This window comes from Globicephala melas, chromosome 19 (assembly GCF_963455315.2).
Source record: "Globicephala melas chromosome 19, mGloMel1.2, whole genome shotgun sequence".
NCBI lineage: Eukaryota > Metazoa > Chordata > Mammalia > Artiodactyla > Delphinidae > Globicephala > Globicephala melas.
The window spans coordinates 14216962-14243565 of record NC_083332.1 but is presented as its reverse complement, the minus strand read 5'-3'; the positions used below and the strand labels follow the sequence as shown (position 1 = coordinate 14243565).

The window sequence follows — 26604 nt, the reverse complement described above, 5'->3', positions numbered from 1 at the left end:
TATCGAGTATAACACCTTCTTTAATAATGTTATACTAATACCATTTTCCCTGCCATTTCAGTCTGGGCCAACTGGTTGATTTTTCCTGGTCTTTTGTCACATTTTTCTACTTCATCATATAGATACTGGACATTGTGAAATTTACATTGTTAAATGGTGGTTATTGTTATTCTTTTAAAGTGTTGAGCTTTGCTCTGCAGGCAGTTACATTACTTGCAAGTTGGCTTGATTCTTTTGAAGCTTTTAAAAAGCAGTTTAGGATAGGTCTGAAGTGTTTGCTTTACAGATAGTTTAGCTCTACTCCTAATACAAAACTCTTCTGGGCTACCTAATAAACAGTATGGGTGACCATCCCATCAGGGTCAGAATTAGAACATATCTTTGCTCTGTATCAGCTCTGGGCATTTTCCAACTAGCAGCTCCTTAATTACTCTTTGCCTGGTCTTGTAGGATCACACCCTACTTCTTTTAGGAAAGATTAAAATGTACTCTTTTGTACATTTCTGAAACTCTTCTCTGTATAGCTCCCTCCTCAACATAACTACCCTGCAACTTGCAGGCATGTCAGTCTCATGATCCTCATCTTCTCAACACAGTAACAGCAGGATGCTCTGTCTATTTGGGGCCACCTTTCTCATTACCCAGAATGTGTCTCTAGGTGGAAAGTTGGTGTGATCATGTTGCTCACTTCATTTGTTTCTCTCTGTCAGGGATCAGGTCCTGTCCAAACCTGTTATTCCATCATGACTCCAAAGGAATTCCATATTTTTTGCCCCTGCTGATGTTATGGGGAATGGATACTCTCATACATTAATGATGAGAATGTAAATTTACTTTATCAAAATTTGGCATAATCTGTTAATATAAAAAAGTACACATAATTTGATTTAGCAGTCTAATCTGTAGGAATATAGTCTATGGAAATAAAAAACCAACATGCAAAAATAAGCATATAAGGATATTTATTGTACTGGTTTGCAGCAACAAAGAAATAACCTGAAAGGAATGGATAAAGAAGATGTGGTACATATATACAGTGGAATATTACTCAGCCATAAAAAAGAAAAAAATTGTGTCATTTGCAGAGATGGGAATGGACCTAGAGACTGTAATACTGAGTGAAGTTAAGTCAGAAAAACAAATATGGTATATTAATGCATATATGTGGAATCTAGAAAGATGGTAAAGATGATCTTATTTGCAAAGCAGAAATAGAGACACAGACGTAGAGAACAAATGTATGGATACCAAGGGGGAAGTGCAGGTGGGATGAATTGGGAGATTGGGATTGATATATATACACTACTATGTATAAAATAGATAACTAATGAGAACCTATTGTATAGCACAGGGAATACTACTCGGTGCTCTGTGGTGAACTAGAAATGGGAAGGAAATCCAAAAAAGAGGGGATGTATGTATATGCATGGCTGATTCACTTTGCTGTATAGCAGAAACTGACACAGCAGTGTAAAGCAACTATACTGCAATAAACACACACACACACACACACACACACACACACATACCATAAAACAAAAAACAAACAAAAAACCCCACAAATGACCATGAATTTTAAAATCTCCTGGTTGTACACTGCAAACAAACAAACAAAAAAGAAAAAGAAAGAAATTACCTGAATACCCAGCTTGGGGGGGAATGGGTGGGATATATCATGGCATTGCTGTTACAATGTTCCTGTTTTATTGTAGGCATTTTTAATAAGAAAAGCAAGGTGCACAAGAGACATACCAACCAAATGCAATGTGCAGACCTCATTTAAATCCTACTCAAATAAACCAACTATAATTAATAAAATTTGTAAAATAAGTCAGCTGTTCAAGATACACACTGAAATATGTAGAGGGCAAATGACATAATATACTGGCTTGACTTTAAAATATCCTAGCCAAAAATATTTGGAAGATGAAACAAGAAAGGCAAAAAATGGGTGATTATTAAAAATATGTGGTAAGTTCATGGCTGTTCATTTTACTATTCTATTTTTGTATACATTTGAAATTTTCTACAATAAAAAGTTAAAAGAGGGACTTCCCTGGTGGTGCAGTGGATAAGACTCTGTGCTCCTAATGCAGGGGCCCGGGTTCAATCCCTGGTCAGGGAACTAGATCCCACATGCATGCTACAACTAAGAGTTTGCATGCCGCAACTAAGAAGCCCATGTGCCACAACTAAGGAGCCAGTGAGCCACAACTAAGGAGCCCACCTGCTACAACTAAGACCTGGTGCAACTAACTATATATATATATATATTTTAAAGTTTACACAAAATAAAGCAAGTTACAGATAAATGGGTACTTATCCCGTTAAAACATACTCTTATTACATTCAGATGTGGGCCATATTTGAAAAAAGAAGGAAACAACAAAAAATAAAAACCAAAGTTTTAACAGTAGATGGTTGGGAGATAGTGAAGGTGATTTATTTTTTAATTTTTTGCACTATTTCTCTGGTATGGCATAAACTTTAATATGGAATGTTGTAAGAGGAATGTAATGGCTTTTGAAAATAATTATATGCATGTAAGGGAAATAAAGCTTAATTTTGAACAGTTATGATGGTATCAGTATATCTTAAAGTAGCAACTAAACCAGTATTGCAGCCATGGCTTCCATCTGTCTTTAATAATCCTTTGATTAGTGTACATTCCTATCCCCTCCCACTACCTTAAAAGGTAAACCCTAAGTTTTAAAATTTGATTTATGAAATAAACATAACAGTGCTGAGATAATTAGCATTCATTCAAGTTTCTCCTGTTAAACAATCTTGTAACAACAGCATCAAGAATAAAAACCTTACTAAATTGATCTAGATGACAGAGTAGGGAAACGATTGTGAAAATTTAAGCTAGAAGGATTGTCCCTGTATAGTTTAGTGACTGATTGTAGAACAGAAAAGCATTATGCCACCCACTAAATTTAAATAACTGCAATTATGCCTTAAATTTCCTCTTATAATTATTCCTTTTGGTCAAGAATAGATTTCTTGAAGTGCCTTCACAACACAAAATATTAAGTATTATGGAATAGAAGGGATTCATGGTCAGGACTGGGAAACAATGGGTTAAACAAAGGTAATATTTTCTTTATTGTGGGACTTCTTACAATTTTTTAATTTGGCTTGTTCAAAGTGGAATTCATTAAGCCAATAAGAAAATTTGGTTATGCATAGCCTTATATGCAATGAGGCAGAACACTTCTTCTCCAAAGGTATTTTGGAGATTTTTTTTTTTTTTTTTTTTTTTTTGTGGTACATGGGCCTCTCACTGTTGTGGCCTCTCCCGTTGCAGAGCACAGGCTCCGGATGCGCAGGCTCAGCGGCCATGGCTCACGGGCCCAGCTGCTCCACGGCATGTGGGATCTTCCCGGACCAGGGCACGAACCCGTGTCCCCTGCATCGGCAGGCGGACGCTCAACCACTGCACCACCAGGGAAGCCCTGATTATTATTTCTTGAATGTATCGTAGGAAAATCTGGTTCTGGGCATTTTCTGCAAAAGGCTGCTAACATGCATATATATTACTTGTCAGAGGTATTATCAATAACCTATTATCATTGTAGCACATAACATTCTACTTACATTCCATTATTTACATTTTCTTTAAATTTAGTTGGGCAATAATGGTAGTCCCTGAATTGTAAACAACTGACCAATGATGGCATAGTTTGTCTAATCTGAGTGGAGAATGCATGACTGCACTGGCATCACCGTGGTTACACTAATGATTCAGAGTGTTCTAATGGTTCTCATTCACACTTATCTTTTCTGTTGTCGTTATTTAAAAAATGGTGGATTAACATTTAGATTATAATTTTGTAATATATATGTAAAACCAGTGTTTTTTAGAGTGGGGATAATGAATATTAAGTTGTGAAGACAACTAGGTGGGCTGCAGTGTTCATTACAGACTATGTAATAGAAAACAGCAGAGTGCCTCACATATGGAAAAATATTGTCTTGGGAAATTTTGTATCAATTCTTCTATCAATGTCTTTTATTTTACTTTTATTATTATTTTCTTTTATTTTACTAATTATTTATTTCCATTATGTACTAATACATTTCATTATATATCATCATAGTATCTGTTCCTTGAAGTGTAGAAGAAAAACATAATTCATACTTTATAATGTTCAAAATAATTGCATGCACAAACATGTCTGCTAACTAGTTACTTGTTAACTGGGTTTTAAATTATTCAGAAATCCCTGAGAGAATTCATGTAAGTGGTTTAACTTTAAATTATGTTTGGGAAAATTGGTTAGGGTACTTGAATGCATTGGAAACATTATTTTTCCCATTTGAAGTAATGGGATGTAGGTAGGCTCTGAAGTTTGGGCATCTGAAAATTTACTGTTCAACCTGTTATCAGGAATAGATTAGGTTCAGATAATGAGGAAGAAGCGTAGTTGGTAAATTTTGCTTTGATTTCTCATTTAAGACAATATTTTATAGGTTTTTTTTTAATGGCGTTAACTTCGCTATCATTTTGTTGGTAAATTCTTTTATCCTTAAAGTAGTAATTAGAAAATGTGGAATAATGACTTCTGCTTTTGTAATTTGTTGTAGAAAAATCACCTCTCCTTGATTTTATAAAAAAGCTCTACAACCGTAAAGAAATTTCTTCCATAGAGTTTCTTTCCAGTATGAATTTTCTGGTGCAGCAAAATTTATGAGCTCTAAAATAGAGACCTTCATACTCTTATTATGTTCTAAAGCTCTTGTCATAGAATAAATTATTTGGGTTCAAAAGTGGATAGATGGTAATAGAATGTTTACATCTTTCTACGGTACTTATAAAATATTCCTACCATTTGACTTCTCTAATAGCATTAATAATGATGATAATAATAATGATGATGATAATAATAATGATAATAACACTGAGTATCAGATACTGTCCAAAGGGAGTTACATGTGTTTAATCACTTACAATTTGATCATTATTATACCATTATAGTATTTTACACATAAAGAAATGGAGGCACAGAGAAGTTAAGTAACCTATCCAATTTCACAGTTAGGAAATATTAAAATAGAGATGGTGCTCAAAAAAGGATATAATTGAGCATTACATTCCAGGGTTATAGAGATTTTTTAAAATGTTTAATGGGTTCCAGAAGTCATTTATTTCTGCATTCATGAAGTTAATATAAGCTTTCTAAAAATGAGTTGATTTTGAACACAATCAAAAGGATGTCCTATTTCATTACAAACATAATATGAGTTCTCTAATATTCCAGAGCTGCTGAAGATGGGTGAAGACTTTCTTATATTAAATCATATATAAAGCTTTCTCAATTATGAAGCCTCATATGTTGAATAAGTTGTGAATGACGTCTAAAGTCTTTACCACACTGTATGCATGCATAGGGTTGCTCACCAGTATGGATCCTTTGATGTAGAGTAAGTTCTGAGCCACGACTGAAGGCCTTCCCACATTCCTTACATTCATAGGGTTTCTCACCATTATGAGTTCTTAGATGTTCAGTAAGGTGTGAGCCACGAATAAAGGCCTTCCCACATTGCTTACATTCATAGGGTTTTTCACCTCTATGAACTCTCTGGTGTTCACTAAGTTGTGAGCCATAAATAAAAGCTTTGTCACATTCCTTACATTTGTAGGGTTTTTCACCTGTATGAATTCTCTGATGATATGTAAGTTGTGTGGTACGAAAAAAGGTCTTCCCACATTCCTTACATTCATAATGCTTCTCACCATGAATTTTCTCATGTTGAGTAAGATATGCACCACGAATAAAGGTCTTTCCACATTCCTTACATTCAAAGGGTTTCTCACCTGTATGAATTCTATGATGTTCACTAAGTTGTTTGCCACAAATAAAGGCCTTTCCACATTCCTTACATTTGTAAGGTTTCTCACCTGTATGAATTCTCTGATGTTGAGTAAGATTAGAATTAGAAATAAAGGCTTTCCCACATTCTTTGCATTTATAGGGTCTCTCACCTGTATGAACTCTCAGATGATAAGTAAGTTGTGAGCCACGAGAAAAGGCCTTTCCACATTCTTTACATTCATAGGGTTTCTCACCTGTGTGAATTCTCTGATGTTCATTAAGTTGAGAGGCACATAAAAAGGCCTTCCCACATTCTTTACATCTGTAAGGCTTTTCACCAGTATGAACTCTTTGATGATAAGTAAGGTGTGAACCAAGAATAAAAGCCTTTCCACATTCCTTACACTCATAGGGTTTCTCACCACTATGAATTCTTAGATGGTAAGTAAGTTGAGAGCCAAGAATAAAGGCCTTCCCACATTCCTTACATTCATAAGGTTTTTCACCACTATGAATTCTCTGATGGAGTGTATATTGTGAACAATAACTAAAGGCTTTTCCACATTTCTTACATTCATATGGTTTCTCTCCTGTATGAACTCTCTGATGTTCAGTGAGTTGTGAACCACGAATAAAGGCCTTCCCACATGCTTTACATTGATAAGGTTTTTCATTAGTATGAATCTTCTGATGTTGAATCAGATCAGAGCTACGACCAAAGGCCTTTCCACATTCCATACACTCATAAGGTTTCTCACCATTCTGAATCCTCTGATGTTGAATATAGGTTGGCTTCTTGCTGAAGATCTTCCTACATTTCTTAACGTCAGAGTGTTTTGCTTTATTATGACTTTTCTCATGTTGAATAAGGCATGACAAGTAGCTGAAAGCTTGTTTACATTCCTTACATTTGTACAATTTTTCCTTGGTAGGATTTATCTGATGAAGAATAGGGGACATGGAATGGCTTTGAGTGGCCTCTTCTTTACAGGTAATTTTCATGCGCATGTATGGTCTTTCCTGACTTCTCTGTTGATCCTCAAACTTGCCTTTGCACTCTGTATTTTCTCCAAGATCATTGCACTCAAGGTTATGGCTTATAGGTTTCCTCATATTCTCCCATTGCAGTGATTCCATTTCATAAGTTCCCTTTTCTGGACATGACCTTTTGGTCTCACAGCTGTATTCCAAGTCTGTAAAATAACAAGAAAGCGAATTCTTGCTGTTTTTGTTTGTAAGAAGAAATGAACTGTCTAAGGTAAAAATGGTAGATAAGGGCTTCCCTGGTGGCGCAGTGGTTGAGAGTCCGCCTGCCAATGCAGGGGACACGGGTTCATGCCCCGGTCCGGGAAGATCCCACATGCCGTGGAGCGGCTGGGCCTGTGAGCCATGGCCACTGAGCCTGTGTGTCTGGAGCCTGTGCTCCGCAACGGGAGAGGCCACAACAGTGAGAGGCCCGCGTACCGCAAAAAAAAAAAAAAAAAAGGTAGATAAAAATGATAATTCTCATAAGAACAGAATGGCTTAAACATTGCTAAAAATTTTGTGCAATTTAGAAAAAGGCACAAGGAGAGAACATAGAATGAGGGGAATTTATAGGGGGGAAATTAATTAAGAAAACAGATTAAGTCAGTGGTTCTCAAACTTTGGAGTGGATTAGAATCACCAAGGAAGCTTATAAAATTACAACAAAAACACCCCTGGAAATAAACAAACAAATGCCTGGGTGGATAGCCAATCTATCAACAAATCCTATTAGCTCTCCTGTCAAAATTTATCAAATATCTGACCACATCCACTACAACCACATTAGGCCAAGCCACACATCTCTCACTGTAATAGCCTCTTATCAAATTCTTATGCATTTTAGACTCCCTCACATGCTGTTCCATCTGCCAGGAATGCTCTCTGCAAGGCCAGTTCCTTTTCGTCTAAAACATACTAACTTAAATGCCAGCTGCTCAGAAAGACTATCATTGAAAACTCTAATTGGGTCCATGCCATGTCTTTATTCTCTATATCTGCACCTTCTTCTTCATTCTTGTTTCAATCTTTGCAATTCTAGAATTACATTTTCTTTATTTATGTTGATCCTTCTATTCCTCAAGCTTCACAAGCGTAGGAAAAATATTCCTCTTTATAGCTATTCCCCAGAACACAGAAAGCAAACACAGTGTTTTCTTCTTCCCTTCATGTATTTTTTCAGGTCTTTCTTTCCAGTGCCTTCTACTCAAGGCCAAATGTTCTCATATTTTCCAGAAAAGCATAAGGTTCTATAATGTTCTAGAAATAGTGACAACTTTATACACTAAAGAAAATATTATGTTATTCTGAACAAAGTTGGGAGATGGGTGTAATTTTAAAATGTAGAAGAACACTATCCACTGTGACTGGAGCCCCAGGCACACTCTGGCAACACTGCATATAGGCTGTAGAGTGTAATAGAGGATGGTAGTGGGAAAGAAAATAAATATATATTAGTAAATTCAAGTTCAAATGGTCTTTTAGAAATAAGAGTCAGAAATCTGAGGAAAACGTGCTTTTGCTAAAAAGTACAATGAAACTGTAATCTGTAAAGTACAATGAAACTGTAAACTGTAAAATACAATGAAACTGTAAACCGTAAAGTACAATGAAACTGCAAACTGTAAACAAAAACCCCCACACGGCTCAATTTAACACCAACTCGTCAGCAAAATGTACTGGGATGAGAGTATCTGGCTTTTACTTTCTGTCAGAGAAGCACAATATGGTTTACAAGACAGTAGGAAAGAAACCAACTGGAATATGGTGATTAATGGAACAGCGTAAGGGACCAGATAAATCCAGTTTAGATTCCAAACTGCTCTCCATGTTATAGTAACACAATAATAAAAATGGGAAGAAATATAAATCTAATGATTCTGGGGTGGGAAGCACTGTGAGACCACACAGGGTAAGGTGCTAAATGGCGACCTAGTGTGATAAAGAAAGTAAAGATAAGAATACCCAAGTCTTAAAACCAGGCTGAGGTTGAGGAATATGTATGAAATGTATTCAAATAAGTAGTTCTTTTTATTGTCATTAAATCAATGCAAGAATAACTGGGAAAACTGCAAAAGGGGTGATGACTAAAGACAACAAAATGGAGTCTGAAAAGCAGAAGGCATATTGAAAGGCCCCTTTGACTCTTACCCCCTTGAGTCCTACTGAGTCTATCTCCTAAATAGCTCTTGAATCTGTTTCCTTATCCCCAACACCACTGCCAACACTCCAAGGACGCCCAAAGCAACTCTCATTTGAGCCACGACAATAACCTACTCAGTAACGTCATGAGACCCTTCCTTCTCATCTCCATCTGGCAGTCAGAGTAATATATTAAATGTGTAAATCACATTATGTCACTGTCCTATATAAGATTCTTCATAAGCTTGCAAATGCTTTTGCGATAAAATTCGAACTTGTTAGTAGCATCTTTCAAACTGCTTTTGACTGCAACCTCACAATAAGAAATGCATGTTATATTATTATGCATGTTATATTGTGAGTACACATGCACAAACATAAACAAGACAAATAGGTCATGAAATTTTCTTTTTTACGTGTGATGCATTCTGATATTTTATTTTATTTTCTCTTCTGTGTTATTTTATTTATGAAACAAAACCAAACCAAAAAATAAAAACAAATGCTGCTCACATTCAATAAAGATGTTAAAAAACAAACCAACCAAAAACAAATGTTGCTCACAGCCTACCAGGTCATTTCATAACACCTAGAAGGTGCTGCCTGGCCTGGCTTCTGCCAGCTTCTCCAAACTCACACCTGGTACCTCTCCCTTACTAGGCTCCAACTACAAGTGTCTTCTTTGAATATCTCATATACACCAGGCTCTATCCTCTTATAGCCTTCAGTGCATTGTTCCCTCTGCTAGGAATGCTCTTCCCTCTACCCTCAGCCTCCCTACTGGCTTTCCATCTTTTCAGGGCTCATCTGAAATTTCACAGACCTTTGCAATTCCTGAAAAGCCTTCCCCAAACCCAGACTTCTAGCAACACTGCACCTACAATTCTTTCTTCTATTAAGACAACCACTCTTAGTTTCTAACAGGAATAAGTACCCACCTTCCCCAAAGAGACCACTCAGGACCAATCCTGTAATGCTTGACATCTCTGGGTATCCAGTTACCTCTGAAAAGCTCTGGCTTCCTGGGTCCTTGGTCATCACTAGGACTCTCATCCCAATCCAGGTCTGGACATCCTCTTTTATGACCTGTTGGTTTATGGTTTATGATCTGTTGGTTCTACTGCATGCTAACCAACAGATCTTCTGGAACTCATAGTGTACTTTCCAGAAGTACTCTAACCTCAGCCTCCCTTCTGATTCTTCTCTTCACCTTCTTGCTCTGATTGAAACCTTGAGCACACTGCTTCCCCTGAAACACTGTTTTCCTTCACTTCTTTCCACCTACCCTCTCCCACAGTAGATATAATAGACCTTGTTGTTACCAATAATCACAACACCTCTAAAAGTTCAGTTTCGAGCAATCATCATTTTGACCACTACCACACATATTTCATTTACTCTTATACCATCTCTCTATTATTTATCTCCATCTTAAAGACTCTCCTTTGAAATCAAACAAAACAACCTCTCCTTTGATTCTTTGGTTCACTTTGCAGCTCCTATCCATTTACTGTACTCCTTCCTGGAAAAACTTCTCAAAAGAGTTGTTGTACTTCCTGTCTATACTTTTTATTTCCCTTTACTCCCACCCTCATAACTAACCTTTTGCTGTATTTACTTCCAGGTTTTTTCCCTGCACTTTTATGTAGTTACATATACAAACTTGAATCAAACTTCTTTTTCCTCATTATTATATCATACTTCTTTTTCCTTACTATTATAATACTGTTATTTAAAACTTCTAAAGCATTTAAAAACTCTGTTTGTACCTTTGAGAGCTCCTCAAATGGGCCTTCCACACTGCCTGGTGAGTTAACTCACTATCCCACTGTAGTTTTTACTGTTGACTTATTTCTTCTTCATTCTCTTTTTAATCCTCTACAATCAGGTTTTTGCTCCTCTCATTTCCAAACCTACTTTGTCAGTGTCACCAATATCCTTCATCTTGCCAAATCCAATAGTCAGTTCTTAGCCTTCACCTTACTTGAGCTCTTAGCAGTATCTTTCACAGTTAACCACTCTCTCCTTGTGTTTGTCATGGCTTCCAGTACACTGAATTCCCAATTACTTCCTAGATCACAGGTTAATCAGGAAGCTCCTCAATTTCCTTTGCTGCATCATTTTCCTCTTCCCAGCTATATGTTGGAATGCCCCATGGTTTAGCCCTTGGACTTTATTTACCTTGCTTTCCAACTAAACCAATCCCTCCATAATCTCATCTCATCCCATCATACAGAGATTAATCCTATATTTGTCTCTTCAGTCCTGACTACCCTCCTGCAGGCTTTCAAATGTGTGTCTAACTTCTCTATGGAGATATCTAATGGGCATCTCAAATGCATAACTCTTAACTTCCATCTGCAGGCTTCCAAACTCTGATGCCTCTTTCTATTTCCAATCCTTCAGCAAGTCCTATTAATCCTACCATCAAAATACAACCAGAATATAACCCATTCTCATCACCTCCACATATTAAACCCCATTCCAAGCCACTATTATCCGTAATATAGACTCTTGAACCAGTCCTCTAACTGGTCTTTTGCTTCCATTCTTACCGTCTTCCTACACATAACACCCAGAGTGATCTTTAAACAATAATCCCCTACTCATCTGCACAAAAGTCTCCAAGGGCTCCCTATCATACCTAGGATAAAACCTCACTCCTTGAAATGGCCTACAAGGCCTCATATGATCTGATCTCTGCCTATTTCTCTGACCTCATCTCTAATTTCCACTTTCACTCACTCTGTTCTAGCCACATTGACCTTCTTGCTGATCCTCAAATAAAGGAAGCTCAGCCTCTCCTCAGGGCCTTTGCACTTCTGTTCTCTCTGCCTGAACACACACTTGCCTTATTTTTACACTGCTAACTTCTTTCCGGTCTCAGTTCAAACGTTACCTCCTCTGAGAGATCATCCCTGTCCATCCTAATCTAAGAACACAATAAGCTCTCAACAAACGTTTGCTGGTTGGAGATACCTAGCTAAATAAAAAAAAATAACTGGAAAAAAACTCAATCAAGAAATAGAAAAAAGGATTGTCTTGGAAGAAACCAAAGGTAGTTTCCTCATTAAAGCAAAAGGGGGGGACATCCCTGGTGGCACAGTGGTTAAGAATCTGCCTGCCAATGCACGGGACACGGGTTTGAGCCCTGGTCCGGGAAGATCCCAAATGCCGCAGAGTAACTAAGCCAGGGTGCCACAACTACAGAAGCCTGGGCGCCTAGAGCACGTGCTCTGCAACAAGAGAAGCCACTGCAATGAGAAGCCTGCACACCGCAATGAAGAGTAGCCCCCGCTCACCGCAACTAGAGAAAGCCCGCGTGCAGCAACGAACACCCAACGCAGCCAAAAGTGATAAATAAATAAATAACTTAATTTTTTTAAAAGGGTGGGGTGAATGTAGGAGGAAGAGCGGTAAATGGGAGTTGGAAAGGAAGTTCCTTTGGGAACTCATGTCGATATCACCTTCCTGCTCTCCCTAGGTCTCAGGTCTTCTTTCCACAGGCCTTTGCAGGGAGCTTCACACAAACATCGCAAAGTGTTGTCACTTCATAAAGCAGCTGTATTATTATCAGCAATAGCTGATCCTGTGTGGCAAGCTCTTATTCACCTGAGCTCCATCTTGTCATGGCTCTCACCACCATCCAGGGCTCCTTCCCTCGCTCCAATAAGGAAAACACGTCTGGCTTAGGGATCGAACATCCAGCTTAAAAGAAAAGAAACGGGACATGGTCATGGGATGAAGAGTCCCAGATTCAAATCCAGTCCATTGGTCATCAAAGAAGAGAAACTAACAGGAAGTGATGGAGGAAAATGTGAAGGTCCGAAGGGTGAGAAATAAAAAGGTACACAGTGGGGCTGTCTACTTCTACTTTTAAAAAACTCAAACGTTTCCTTAGGGAATAGAAATCAGAAATTCACAATGAAGGAGGCAGAAAGTATGGGAGACAAATTCTGAAAACTGTGTAAAATGATCTTACCCAGTGAGATCAGGTGGCTGTAGTTCTCCACCATGACCTCCCTGTACAAATCCCGCTGAATGGGGTCAAGGCATTCCCATTCCTCCTGAGAGAAGTTGATGGCCACATCCCTGAAAGTTACCAACCACTGAAACAACAAATCCATTTATTATTTGTGAAAATACGATGATGATTTTGAGGTAAAATGAGATAAGAAGGAGGAGCGCATTGAAGGAAGGGGGTGATATAATAAACAATATGCCATGGCCGAACACCTGTAACACTGAAGGAAATTGGGTGCCTGAACTGTAGTGTCAGCATGATCCTTGATCACTGCTATTGCCACAGACAAAACTTCCTATGTATACTAGGACAATTCCATTATCCCGAAAGGTCTAGGAATACAAAAGGCCAGAAGATTGCAGTTTCCCAATTGAATGAAATATTGTATGCAATCACCCAGCACTTTAAGCTTTCTAATTCTCAATAAATAATAAATAAATTCTCAACTAATGGGTTCTTTCTGAAATTAACTTCTCTCTTTAAAGAAAAGGATAAACAAAATTGACGAAATCTTTCCAAACAATTTTTTAACAACTCTCTGGACTGGAACATAGAATTTGGATGTAACTTAGAATCTTTTTGAAGATTCAAGTTCATTAAGTCACTATACTATGTCACCAAATATAATGGACATACAGTATTTTCACTTTATGGATGTAACGATCTGCTTATTTGGGAGTAGTTAAAACAAATTCTTTAATGTCTTTAGCTCTAGGAATCTAAAATTCTCAAAAGATTATACATCTGGCAGATTTTATTTGCTCCTACGTTCTGTGTTCCTAGGCTACAGCAGGCTGATGGATGCCAGTCTAGGTGCACACAGGCATCACTCTGACACATTCTGGCCAACTCCAAGGTAAGCCTTGCCTCTCATTGGTTTCTTGGCAAGAGGGATGTGGAAGGTAGACTAATGACCCCGCAAAGATGTCCATATCTTAACCCCCGGAACCTGTGAGTATGTTACCTTACATGGCAAATGGGACTTTGTAGATGTGATTAAATTAAGAATCTTGGGGAGATTATCCTGGATTTTCTGGTTGGGGCCAATGGGATCACAAGGGTATTTTAAGTGATAGAGGGAGGCAGAAGAGTCAAAGGAGATGTGATAATGAAAGCAGAGATCAGAATGATGTGATTGCTGGCTCTGAAAATGGAGGGGACCCTTGAGCCAAGGAATGTGAGCAGCCTCTAGCAGCTGGAAATGCCAGAAAATAGATTTTCCTCTGGAGCCTCCAGAAGGAACACAGACCTACCAACACCTTGATTTTAGCCCTATAAGACTGATTTCAGATTCCAACCTCCAGAAGTATGACAGTAGGTTTGTGTTTCAGTCACTAAGTTTGTAGTAATTTGTTACAGCAGCAACATGAAACTGTACAAGAGGCAAGATCTCTTTCTTCTCAGGACTCAATTCCCCAACCAATTTCAAAGGCCTCACAAAAAAATCTCACCACACACTGAGACTGGGAACAACCAGCAGAAATGCTGTCACTTCCAAGTGGAAAACCTAGGTTTGTAGAGATCAAAGTCTGTCATGTGTCTCATTTAACTACCTCACTAAACCACTGTGCTAATACTAGCACAGTGGGAGATATTTCTTAAGGGGAGATATTTCTGCTTAAGGGGAGATATTTCTGCTTCCTCAGGGCTCCTGGCAGAATACCATCTGGTGCAAGGAAAAACACTTAGAGAAGAATGAAGCTCTTTGCTACGATCACTCACTGGAATGGGAGAAATTTGGGAGCAGTTCCTTTACAGGACTAAGCAAGGCAGAAAATATGGGAATAAATATATCTGGTGTTCATATAACCCAACAAAATGATTGCACTTCAGGGAGGAAAGAAGAAACAGCAACTCACGTGAGGCATGGTTTTCAGAACTGTCAGAACTGATCAACTTTCTGGTTCCTCTCCTGGAGATGTGCAGAGTCCTAAGAGGAGAGCAGGGCTGGAGAAGGAAAACAAAGCCATGAGAACAAGCTTGCCTCAGAGCCCACAAAATGAGCACCTTGGAACTACCTTTATTTCCCCTCTTTGAGGGAAGTTTGGGAAAATCTCAGCCCTCTTACAAATCCAGTGGAATCCAGATAGAGCAGAGGGAATTCAGGCCAGACTTTTCCTTAATCCCCATGATGCTGAACAGGACCCCAGAGGGCGCCAGTTTCCATGGGCATCTTACATCTCTAGGATAGGGGAGTACCCAGGGAGCCCTGGGGAGAAGCGCTTCCCCAGGGCCCACATGCTAAGTGAGCTGCTTCACTCCCATGCTTAAAGGCTCAGACCCACAAGACTGCTCCTGACTTCACAAGCCAATCGCAAATCCCAGGCCACTGTACTTCTGACCAACCAGCTATAAATTGGGGGCTCCTACAATCCCCTCCTAAGGTTCTATACTTTGCTAGGATGGCTCACAGAACTTAGGAAAACACTTCACTTATGTTTACCAATTTATTATAATGGATACAATTTAGGAGCAGATGCATGGAAAAGATGCATAGGGCAAGGTATGGTGGAGGGGGAGCTTGGAGTTTCCAATGCTCTCTTTGGGATTGCCACCTTCAAAGCACCTCAAGGTGTTCACTAACCCAGAAGCTCATCAAATCTAGTTCGAGAGTTTTTATAGGGCTTAACCTCCAGTCCCACCCTCCCCTTTCCTGGAGGTCAGGTCAGTGGGTGGGTTGGAAAGTTCCAACCCTCTAATCATTTGGTCTTTCTGGTGATCAGCTCCATCCTGAAGCTATCTAGGGGCCACTCCAAGCCACCTCATTAGCATAAATTCAGGTGTGATCAAAAGGGGTTCATTACGAATAATAAAAGACACTCCTATCACTCAGAAATTTGCTAAGTTAGGAAAACCAAATAGTTGATGAAAAGTTCTTATTTATAGAACTCCAGCTAAGAAATGCAGAAGGAATTGAGAGAATTTTTTAAAAAAATCACTATATGTAACCCTTAATAAAATAATAGATCTCAGCATCAATCATAAATGGATGTTATAACCTCTATGTCAGTGTTTCTTACCCTTTTTTTCATTATTAGTTCCCCCAAAGCCTTTTAAGACAACTTTTCTCCTGATACCACTTACCTATGAAATTTTAATACTACAGATATACTGTATATGTGTTTATGTACTGTGTCCACAAACCATTATAATATTTAGTAAGAGTTTGGCCCCCCTCCCTGCCAAGAACCAAGTTTCACCCTCGTGGGGGCAATACCCCTCCTTCTGCCATTGAGAATGCATGCTTTAGGTGAAAGAGGAAGAGGACATTTTATAAAGGAAGAATTAAGTGGACAGCACTTGAACACCAATCAACATGGCATCACCAGAAGTGGGACACCAGACTAAAAAACCTCAGGATGTGATGTCACAGGAAGTACACAACATAACCTATGAATTATTTTTGCCTGAAAATGTGATTTAGGCAAAATATGATCTGAATCTGATCAAGGCTCTAGATCTAACTACCCCTTAACAGAAATATGTAGCATAGGGGAACTAATTATATGACACCACAAGGAAGAAATTAGCCAAAAGGAGAATGCACAATATTCTGTAAACAAATAACCTAGTTTTTCTACAAATCAATGGCAACAATTAAAGTAAAAACAGAAAATAGAGAAAACTGTTATGGATTAAAGAAAGTTAAGAGATTTGACAGGGACTTCCCTGGCGGTCCAGTGATTAACACTCCACGCTTCCAGTGCAGGGGGCCCAGGGTTCGATCCCTGGTTGGGGAACTAAGATCCCACATGCCGGTCATCCAGAATAAAAATTTAAAAAAAATTTAATAAGAAAAGAGATTTGACAACCAAATGTAATGTGTGGACCTATCTGAATCATGATTTGAACAAACCAATTGTAAAAAAAATCTATCTTCCAAAGAATTGGGGAAGTTTGAATATATACTGGGTATATGATATTATGGAATGACTTAGTTTTTAAAGTTGAGATAGCATCATGGTTATTATTTAAAAATATGTCCTTTTGGTTACATAAGCATACATGTGATTAAAATAACACTTTGAAATACTAAAGGAAAAGGGGGGGTGGATAGGTATAAGGATATTTGCAAATGTGTTAAATTACGGCTGAGCGTTGGGCACACTGGGGTCGTATTGTTTTCTACCCTGCTTGAAAATTTCCATACAAAGTTAAAACAAAAGTCCACATTTTCTCCAGAAAGTATAGTTATCTTTCATCAAAAATCTTAGACCAGAAAGGGCTGATTTGTCATCAGGTGGAAAAGAAGAGGTAAAGATGTGGTTGGTGAGTAGAGTAGACTGGTGAGGCCATCCCTGGAGCGCCAAGATTCACAGGGATAGCAATGCCTAAGGACAGTCACTGGTTTCTCCTAAGGTTTCTCCTTAGGGAGATGTTGCAGGAGGTAGCAGCATCTTGAAAAGAAGAAACTCGAGAGAAGAAAGAAAATGGCAACATACTTTAGAAGAGACTTTTAGCTGTGCAATATTTTTTTCCTTTCCTCTGTATGCTTCTGTTGGAAAAAGTAGAACAGAGAAAAAAGAATCAAAGGATATCAAGCCTTTCCCAGAGCCGACCAAACAGTTTAGGACCAATTCCCACAACAACTTCAGGCTGAGAGAGGGATCAGTTTTTCCCCATAGGGTTCTCAAAGTAGAATGGGGCATCCTGTTAGGATGGTCTTCTGCCTTCCTGGGGCATAAACTCTCATTGTAGGGGCATCTTCAGAATAGCCTCGTTCTCTGTAAAGTGAAGGAACTGCGGCACCTGGAACCGCGCGATTCTCAACTGGCGAGACTCTGTCCCTGTCTCACGGCGGGAGAGTACACAGTCACTAAAGGGGCACAGCAGCCAAGTGCGTTAGAAGGCGGCAGGTGAGCCCGTCACGCTGCCACAAAAGCGCGCGCACACTCACACACCCAGCACTGTGGAACGTTCATGATAACATCTCCCTGCTCCCGTTGGCCGGGAACCAAAGTCACAGCGCCGCTTTTGCCGGAGGAGAGCGACGCGAAGTGCACACTCATACCTGCGGCGCAGAGGAACACAGCTGATAGCACCACGCCTCTGCCGCTAGGAACCGAAGTGACAGGACCGACGACCAGCGGAGAAGGGCACAGCCACTCCGCACTGGCAAGGCCGACTTCCGTAAGGAATTAACCTGAGTGCTACGAAGTTGGAGATACGTAGTCCAGAGCCAGGATCGTCTCGATTCCTGTCAGCACCGAGCCCCAGCCGGCACACCGGTATTCCCAGCACCTTACAGGAACTTCCTTCTGGATGCTCCAACCCAAAGGCAGCGTGCGGGTCCCAGCGAGGTAGAGCACTCACCTACCGCTGCAGACTGGATCCTTAAACCAAGGAGTAACGGAGTAAGTGTACGAAATGGCGCAGGGACGCGGTGGCCTCCGGGAAATGTAGTCTTAAACATGAACCCGGCCCGATCCAACAGAATCCAGAGGCAGCTGGCCACGTCCTGTGGTCCGGAATCGGGCGCGCCTCGGGTCTCCCTTGCTTGAACCCGGGAACTCACGCTGCTGCGGTGTGAGCCGAACTATTTCATTTTACTCAAGTGACTTCCCAGAGGTTCTAGAAAATCGCAAAGAGGTTACCAGAGCTTGAGTCTTGCAGTGATGCCTTCAGAGAAATATAGTCCAGGGCTGAAAAACCTGCAGAAGTCTGGGAAGCAGGGTCCAGATTTCTTAGAGCTCTGGCCCGGACGAGGTGACGGTGACTACCGGGTTGCTGCTCAAAGGGGTTCAGGGGTGTGATGCTTACTTCATGGTCGTGTGTGTGTGTGTGTGTGTGTGTGTGTGTGTGTGCGCGCGCGCAAGGGCAAATGTTCTCTACAGGAGAAGGGAAGACTGGGGAGTGTGATTTGTGTCAGATTGTGCTGAGACTGTGAGGAATGTTAGTGGATAAGCATGTGATCCATTTGGGACTGTGTTAAATGTCTGGGGTTGGTTGTAACTATAGCTTTCAGGATGATGTATGGGATTAATCAGACAGTCTATGATTAAGTATTTTATAACTTGTAAGAAAATGCTTTTTCTTTGCATGGTTGTGAATTTAGAATAGATTCCGTGGAATTATAGAAATGTTAAGTGAAAGATACCTTGAGAGTTCACCTGTAGTAGTGAATGTGGGAAAAGAAATGTGTGAGCATAGTATTGTGAGAGTGGGTATGATTGTCTCATGATGCAGCTCTGTGTAACAGTGGTATCTTTAAGCTTCAGTTTCCTCACCTGTAAAATGAGGTTAACATTCGTGTAACAGTTGGAGCAGTGCTGTCCAATAGATATTTCTGCAGAACTGGATTCCATGTCCAATGTCTGTGCTGTCCAATACCATAGCCCTGGCCACATTTGGCTATTGAGCACCTGAAATGAGACTAGTTTGACTGAGGAGCTAAATTTTTTATTTTGTTTAATTTTAATAAATTTATATTTAAATAGCTATACGTGGCTGGCTAAATTTGACAGCACAGTCTGAAGTATCAATTTGCCTTCAAGATTTGGAGGGGAGAAACAAGTAATTTCATCTAGCAAATAATTTGAAAAATGAGTTTTACATTGAAATGAAGAGAGATGAAAAATGCAAATTCAGCTTTAGTCTTTATTTTGGGGGGAATAATTTGCATAGAGTCCACAAATATTACTATATACCGCAATGATTTTTTTTACATACCACACACAGATCAAGATAAAGAACATTTCGGGAATTCCCTGGTGGCGCAGCGGTTAAGAATCCGCCTTCCTTCCAATGCAGGGAACACGGGGAAGATCCCACATGCCACGGAGCAACTAAGCCCGTGTGCCACAACTACTGAGCCCGCAGTGCTACAACTACTAAAGCCCGGGCGCCTAGAGCCCATGCTCCGCAACAAAGAGAAGCCACCGCAATGAGAAGCCCTCACACAGGAACGAAGAGTAGCCCCAGCTCTCCGCAACTAGAGAAAGCCTGCGCGCAGCAACAAAGACCCAACTCAGCCAAAAATTAATTAATTAATTAATTAATTAAAATAAATAAATAAAATAAAAGGTAAAGAACATTTCGAGGACGCCAGAGTGTCCCCTTGTGCCCCATCCTGGTCAGCTCTGAATCCACCTAGAAGTGACCACTTTTTGGACTTCTAGCACTGTAGATTAGTTTTGTGAATTCTTGAACTTCATTTAAATACAATCAGTGTAATGATATGTGTCTGGCATGTTTTTTAAAAAAAATATTTATGCATGCTGTGCCGGATCTTAGTTGCGGCATATGGGATCTTTAGCTGCAGCATGCGAATCTTAGTTGCAGCATGCATGCAGGCTCTAGTTACCTGACCAGGGGATGAACCCCGGTCCCCTGCATTGGGAGCTCAGAGTCTTACCCACTGGACCACCAGGGAGGTCCTGTGTCTGGCATGTTTTTAATCAACATCATGGCTCTGAGATGAGTCCTTGTTATGGAGTATAGGAATAATACCTGTTGCCAGCTAGTAAATATTTTAGGTTTTGTGTGCCAGATGTTCTCTGTCACAACTGCTCAACTCTGCCAGTGTAGCATGAAAGCAACCATAGACAACATGTAAACAAATGAGTGTGGCTATATTCTGGTAAAACTTTACAGACACTGAAATTTGAATTTCATATAATTCTTACATGTTGCAAAACGCTATTCTTATTTTTATTTTTTTTACATCATTTAAAAATGCAAAACCTTTTTTAGGTCATTGGCCATACAGAAATAGGTGAAAGGTCATATTTTGTCCATAGGCTGCAGTTTTTCAATTCTTACTATGATTTATTCATTCTATATTAACAGACATTTGTGTGATTTCCAGTTTTTTCTTACTATGAATAAATCTTTCATGATCAATCTTAAAATATTTTTTGGTAGACATAGCATTCATTTCTATTAGGAATGCAAGAGTGGAATAGTTGGATCATAAAGTAGGTCTACATTTATATGTGTAGGTACTCTCAAACGATTTCCCAAAGTCTTTGTGTTAGTTTACACATACGTCAGCAATGTAAACGATTCCAGTTGCTCCATATCCTCTTGAACACTTGGTATTGTTAGTCTTTTTAAATTTTTACAATGCTAGTAGGTGGGTAGTAGTATCTCAGTGTGATTTTAATCTGCATTTCCCTGATTAATACTCACTTTAGCATCCTTTCATATATCAACCATTTGGATAACCTCTGTTGAACTGCCTGTTTAACTCTTGACCATTTCATTAAAGTCAGTTTGTGGGTTTTTTTTTCTATTTATTTATAGCTATTTGTATATGCTGGGATATGAGGCCTTTTGTAGGATATATTTATTGTAGATATCTTTCCCAGGATATGGCTTGCCTTTCACTCTGATAATGAAATCTTTTTTTTTAAACATCTTTATTGGAGTATAATTGCTTTACAATGGTGTGTTAGTTTCTGCTTTATAACAAAGTAAATCAGCTATACATATGCATATATCCCCATATCTCCTCCCTCTTGCATCTCCCTCTCACCCTACCTATCCCACCCCTCTAGGTGGTCACAAAGCACCAAGCTGATCTTCCTGTGCTATGCAGCTGCTTCCCACTAGCTATATATTTTACATTTGGTAGTATTTATAAGTCCATGCCACTCTCTCACTTCATCCCAGCTTACCCTTCCCCCTCCCTGTGTCCTCAAGTCCATTCTCTACGTGTGCATCTTTATTCCTGTCCTGCCCCTAGGTTCTTCAGAACCTTTTTTTTTTTTTTTTAGATTCCACATATATGTGTTAGCATACGGTATTTGTCTTTCTCTTTCTGACTTACTTCAGTCTGTATGACAGACTCTAGGTCCATCCACCTCACTACAAATAACCCAATTACGTTTCTTTTTATGGATGACTAATATTCCATTGTATATATGTGCCACCTCTTCTTTATCTATTCATCTGTCGATGGACACTTAGGTTGCTTCCATGTCCTGGCTATTTTAAATAGTGCTGCAATGAACATTGGGGTACATGACTCTTTTTGAATTATGGTTCTCTCAGGGTGTATGTCCAGTAGTGGGATTGCTGGGTCATATGGTAGTTCTATTTATAGTTTTTTAAGGAACCTCCATACTGTTCTCCATAGTGGCTGTATCAATTTACATTCCCACCAACAGTGCAAGAGGGTTCCCTTTTCTCCACACCCTATCCAGCATTTATTGTTTCTAGATTTTTTGATGATGGCCATTCTGACTGGTATGAGGGGATACCTCATTGTAGTTTTGATTTGCGTTTCTCTAATGATTAGTGATGTTGAGCGTCATGTGTTTGTGGGTAATCTGTATACCTTCTTTGAAGAGATGTCTATTTAGGTCTTTTGCCCATTTTTGGATTGGGTTGTTTCTTTTTTTGATATTGAGTTGCATGAGCTGCTTGGAAATTTTGGAGGTTGATCCTTTGTCAGTTGCTTCATTTGCAAATATTTTCTCCCATTCTCAGTGTTTCGTCTTGTTTATGGCTTCCTTTGTTGTGCAAAATCTTTTAAGTTTCATTAGGTCCCATTTGTTTATTTTTGTTTTTATTTCCATTTCTCTAGGAGGTGGGTCAAAAAGGATGTTGCTGTGATTTATGTCGTAGAGTGTTCTGCCTATGTTTTCCTCTAGGAGTTTTATAGTGTCTGGCCTTACATTTAGGTGTTTAATCCATTTTGAGTTTATTTTTGTGTATGGTGTTACGGAGTGTTCTAATTTCATTCTTTTACATGTACCTGTCCAGTTTTCCCAGCACCACTTATTGAAGAGGCTGTCTTTTCTCCATTGTTATATTATTGCCTCCTTTATCAAAAATAAGATGACCATATGCGTGTGCGTTTATCTCTGGGCTTTCTATCCTGTTCCATTGATTTATATTTCTGTTTTTGTGCCAGTACAGGCCCAGCCGCTCCCAGACCGGGTCATGAACCTGTGTCCCCTGCATCGGCAGGCGGACTCTCAACCACTCAGCCACCAGGAAAGCCCTTTTTGGGTTTTTTTTGGCTGCATTCGGTCTTCATTGCCGCGTGTGGGCTTTCTCCAGTTGCGGTGAGTGGGGGCTACTCTTTGTTGTGGTGCATGGGCTTCTCATTGCAGTGGCTTATCTTGTTGCAGAGCACGGGCTCTAGGTGCGCAGGCTTTAGTAGTTGCAGCACGCGTGCCCAGTAGCTGCGGTGCACAGGCTTCAGTAGCTGTGGTGTGGGCTCTAGGGTGTGTGGGCTTCAGTAGTTGTGGCTTGTGTGCTCTAGAGCATAGGCTCAGGAGTTGTGGTGCACAACTTAGTTGGGCTTAGTTGCTCCAAGGCATATGGGATCTTCCTGGAACAAGAATTGAACCTGTGTCCCCTGTGTTGGCAGGCAGATTCTTAACCACTGTGCCACCAGGGAAGTCCCTGATTTTTGCATGTTAAACCAACCTTACATTCCTGGCATAAATACCATTTGGTCATGGTGTATAAATTTTTTAAAAAAATTTTCTACTGGATTCAGTTTGTTAGTATTTTGTTGAGGATTTTTGTGCCTTTTTGTTACTTTTGTGTTGTTGTTTGCTATGGTAAATATTTTGTTTTAAAATTTTACTGTTTAATTACTTGAAGCTAGTATACATGGACACAATTTATGTTTTTATAGTCACATATCCAGTAATCATGCTAAATTTATTTATTCAACTACTTTTATAATTCTTTTGAATTTTCTAAATACAAATTATGTCATCTGCAAATATTGTTATATTTCTTCTTTTCCAATCTTTATACCTTTTCCTTCTTTCCTGTTTATTGCACTAGCTTGGGCCTCCAGTATGACGTTGAATGTGAGTATTGGTAGTAGATTTCCTTGTTTTGCTCTCTTGAAGAATCCAGCAAGTATGTTGTCTGTAGGTTATTTAAAGATGCTCTTTATCAGATTGATAAAAGGCAATTTTCTTTTATACCACTTTTGTTGAGAGTTTTTATGAATTTGTACATGATTGATATTTTGTATTCCATCAAATATTTGGAAGAATTCACCAGTGAAAATGTTCAGGAGTAGAGTTTTCCTTGTGGGGAAATTTATAATTAAACATTTATTTTTCTTAACGGAATTACTCAAATTTTATATTTTTTCTCATGTCATTTTGGTAAGTTATATTTTTAGAGGAATTTTCCATTATTTGAAGTTGTCAAATTTACTGGTATAAAGTTGTCCCTAATGCCTTCTTATTTATCCTTCAAAACCTATAAAATCTTTTTCCATACCTGATATTTGTAGGGTTATTTTCCTCTTTCTTGGTCAGTCTTGCTAAGGCTTATCAATTTTGTTAAACTTTCAAAGAACTGGTTTTTGGCTTAGTTTATTTTCTCTATTACTACTTTGTTTTCTATTTTAGTGATATCAAACTTATCTTTATTACTTCCTTTTAAATACCTTCTTTGGGTTTAAATTGATGTTCTTTCTTTTAGTTTCTTACAGTGGAGGCTTATACCATTCATATTCAATATTTTTTACTTTTTGATATATGCATTTAGAGCTAGAAACATGCCTCAAATTACTGCTTTTACTACAACCCAAGTGTTTTTTTTTTTACAAGAGAACAAATCCTACACTTTTATTTATTTACTTTTCAATAAGTTTAAATCCTTAAAAGGTACAGCATCACACGGATTCTGTGTCCAATGGCCTTAGCAAGAAGATTGCTTTGGAATTTGGCATGAACCATGCCACTGTTTCCATGAACACCCGTTATCTTTCCCCAGCTTCCTCTGGTTTTGTTAGGTTTTCCATAAGTAGTTACTGTGTTGTTCTTTGCTTTGTACACATAAGTACACCTCTTGCCTAGACAGAATTCAGTTTCATCTTGAGCATATATACCTTCAACTTTCAGGAGAGCTGTGTGCTCCCTCTGGTTCCACAGACCCCACCGATAGCCAGAAAAAGTGGCCTTGGACCATAGCCTTTCGGACATATCTGTCATTTTAGAAGTCCTCTTCCCAACAGGCCCCACTTATTTGCCCCCAAAGTTCAGCTGCGGGAGCTCCACACACCTCCACAGGGTCCAAGATGGTTGAAAAAGCCCAAGTGTTTTGGTTTTTTTTCATTATTATTAAGGTCAAAATATTTTAAAATTTCTATTCTGCCTTATTATTTGACCCATTGATTTTATAGAATTATATTGCTTAAGTTCAGATAACTTGGGAATTTTTCAATATTTTGTTTTGTTATTGTTGTTGATTTTTAGTTTAATTCCATTGTGATCACACAACATACTGTACATGATTTCAAACCTATGAAATGTATTAAATCTGCTTTATGGCCCAGTGTATAGACTATTTTGCTAAATGATCCATGTTCACTTGAAATGAATATATATTCTGTCATTGCTAGGTGTTGTATTCTGTATTTGTTAATTTGGCTAATTGTGTCATTCTCATATTGTTACTGATTGTTTTGGGACTATTTATATATGAGTTAATAGGACTTGTGTGTTAAAATCATTTATTTATTAAAGTGGCTGTATCTTTTTCTCCATTTTAGTTCTGTCAATCTTCGTTTTCAGAGTAGAATTCTAAAAATTCTCCCACAATGAGATATTATCTCAGTAGCTGATTGGCAAAAAAAGTTTTAAAGTGTTACAAGTGTTGTCAAGGATGTGGAACAACTCTCAACTATGTGGCAGTAAGTGTCAATTGAAATGATTCTGGAAACTCTTTGACATCACCTAGAGAAGCTGGGAAGCACATGCCCTAGAACAAAGCAAGTCCACCTGTAAGTATTATACTTTAGAGTTAATCTTACACAGACTTTTAAAGGTCTACAGAAATGTTCAAAACAGCACCACTTGAAATAGGAGGGAAAAATCTGGAAACAACTCAAGTATCCATCAAGAGGCTATATAAATAAAATTTGGCAGATGTACACAGTAGAGTGCTGCCCAACATTGAGAAAATGAACAAATTCCCAGAACATAATGTTGAGTTTTTTTTTAAGTGACAATACATAGAATGTCATTTCACTAAATTTCAAAACACAGGCAAATCTAAACAATATGTTATTTGGGGATATGTACATATATGGCAAATCTGTAAAGAAAACCATGGGAATGACTAAATTCAGGTGATGGTTAACTTTATGGGAGATGGGGGAGGAGCATCTAGGACACTTCAGGGACTTCCCTGGTGCTCCAGTGGGTAAGACTTTGAGTTCCCAATGCAGGGGGCCCAGGTTCGATCAATCGTTGGGGAAATAGATCCTGCATGCATGCCACAACTAAAAGACTGCATGCTGCAACTGAGAGTCTGCATGCCACAACTAAGAAGTCCACATGCCACAACTAAAAGATCCCACATGCCACTACTAAAGATCATGCACGTGGCAACGAAGATCCCGCGTGCCGCAACTAAGACCCAGAGCAGCCTAAATAATAAATAAATAAATATTTAGGATACTTCAAAGGAACTGATAATAACTTTTTCTTAAGCTGAGTGGTAGGCCCACAGAATTTATTTTCATTCATTCAACTGTACTTATGTTCATATATATATATGCTTGTGTGTGGAATTCTAAGTTAATAAATAGGCTCAAAATGAAACAGGATGAAAATATGAAATAGCTGAGCAACTGTATTACTGAATTCAAGCCAAGGAATTCTCTGACAC

General features: G+C 38.9%; 1 protein-coding gene, 1 long non-coding RNA gene and 1 pseudogene across 5 annotated transcripts; 1 reads left to right on the top strand and 2 right to left on the bottom strand.

The window, feature by feature from the left end:
* Window positions 1-3239: 3239 nt before the first annotated feature.
* ZNF571 (zinc finger protein 571) lies at window positions 3240-18747 on the bottom strand. 4 transcript variants are annotated; one of them, XM_030874597.3, is made up of 5 exons: window positions 18020-18072; window positions 14868-14955; window positions 12967-13093; window positions 12597-12692; window positions 3242-7012 (listed from the first exon to the last, which is right to left on the bottom strand). In XM_030874597.3, the coding sequence occupies exons 2-5, from the start codon at window positions 14874-14876 to the stop codon at window positions 5319-5321; spliced, it is 1926 nt and encodes a 641-aa protein (XP_030730457.1). In that variant the 5' UTR covers window positions 14877-14955; window positions 18020-18072; the 3' UTR covers window positions 3242-5318. The 4 variants fall into 4 exon arrangements, with proteins under 4 accessions (XP_069900257.1, XP_060144733.1, XP_030730457.1 ...); XM_060288751.2 differs by lacking the exon at window positions 18020-18072 and adding an exon at window positions 17451-17494; XM_070044156.1 differs by lacking the exon at window positions 12967-13093 and having other exon boundaries at window positions 3240-7012; window positions 17451-18747.
* LOC132593920 (uncharacterized) lies at window positions 17407-23677 on the top strand. Its single transcript, XR_009560016.2, has 3 exons — window positions 17407-18362; window positions 19687-20031; window positions 22868-23677. It is a non-coding gene; the product is annotated as an uncharacterized lncRNA (long non-coding RNA).
* A 904-nt stretch (window positions 23678-24581) lies between these two features.
* On the bottom strand, window positions 24582-24988 carry LOC115862656 (large ribosomal subunit protein eL33 pseudogene; annotated as a pseudogene).
* Window positions 24989-26604: the final 1616 nt, after the last annotated feature.

What these genes read in the sequence shown, in the direction of transcription:
- ZNF571 (XM_070044156.1), bottom strand. Translation starts at nt 17,657, where the DNA reads ATGCCCCATTCTACTTTGAGAACCCTATGGGGAAAAACTGATCCCTCT. An exon ending in AGCTAAAAGTCTCTTCTAAA is followed by an intron (nt 14,956 to 17,450) that starts GTATGTTGCCAT and finishes TTCCTTCTCCAG; the next exon opens with CCCTGCTCTCCTCTTAGGAC. An exon ending in TTCTGAAAACCATGCCTCAC is followed by an intron (nt 12,693 to 14,867) that starts GTGAGTTGCTGT and finishes TTTTCTTTTAAG; the next exon opens with CTGGATGTTCGATCCCTAAG.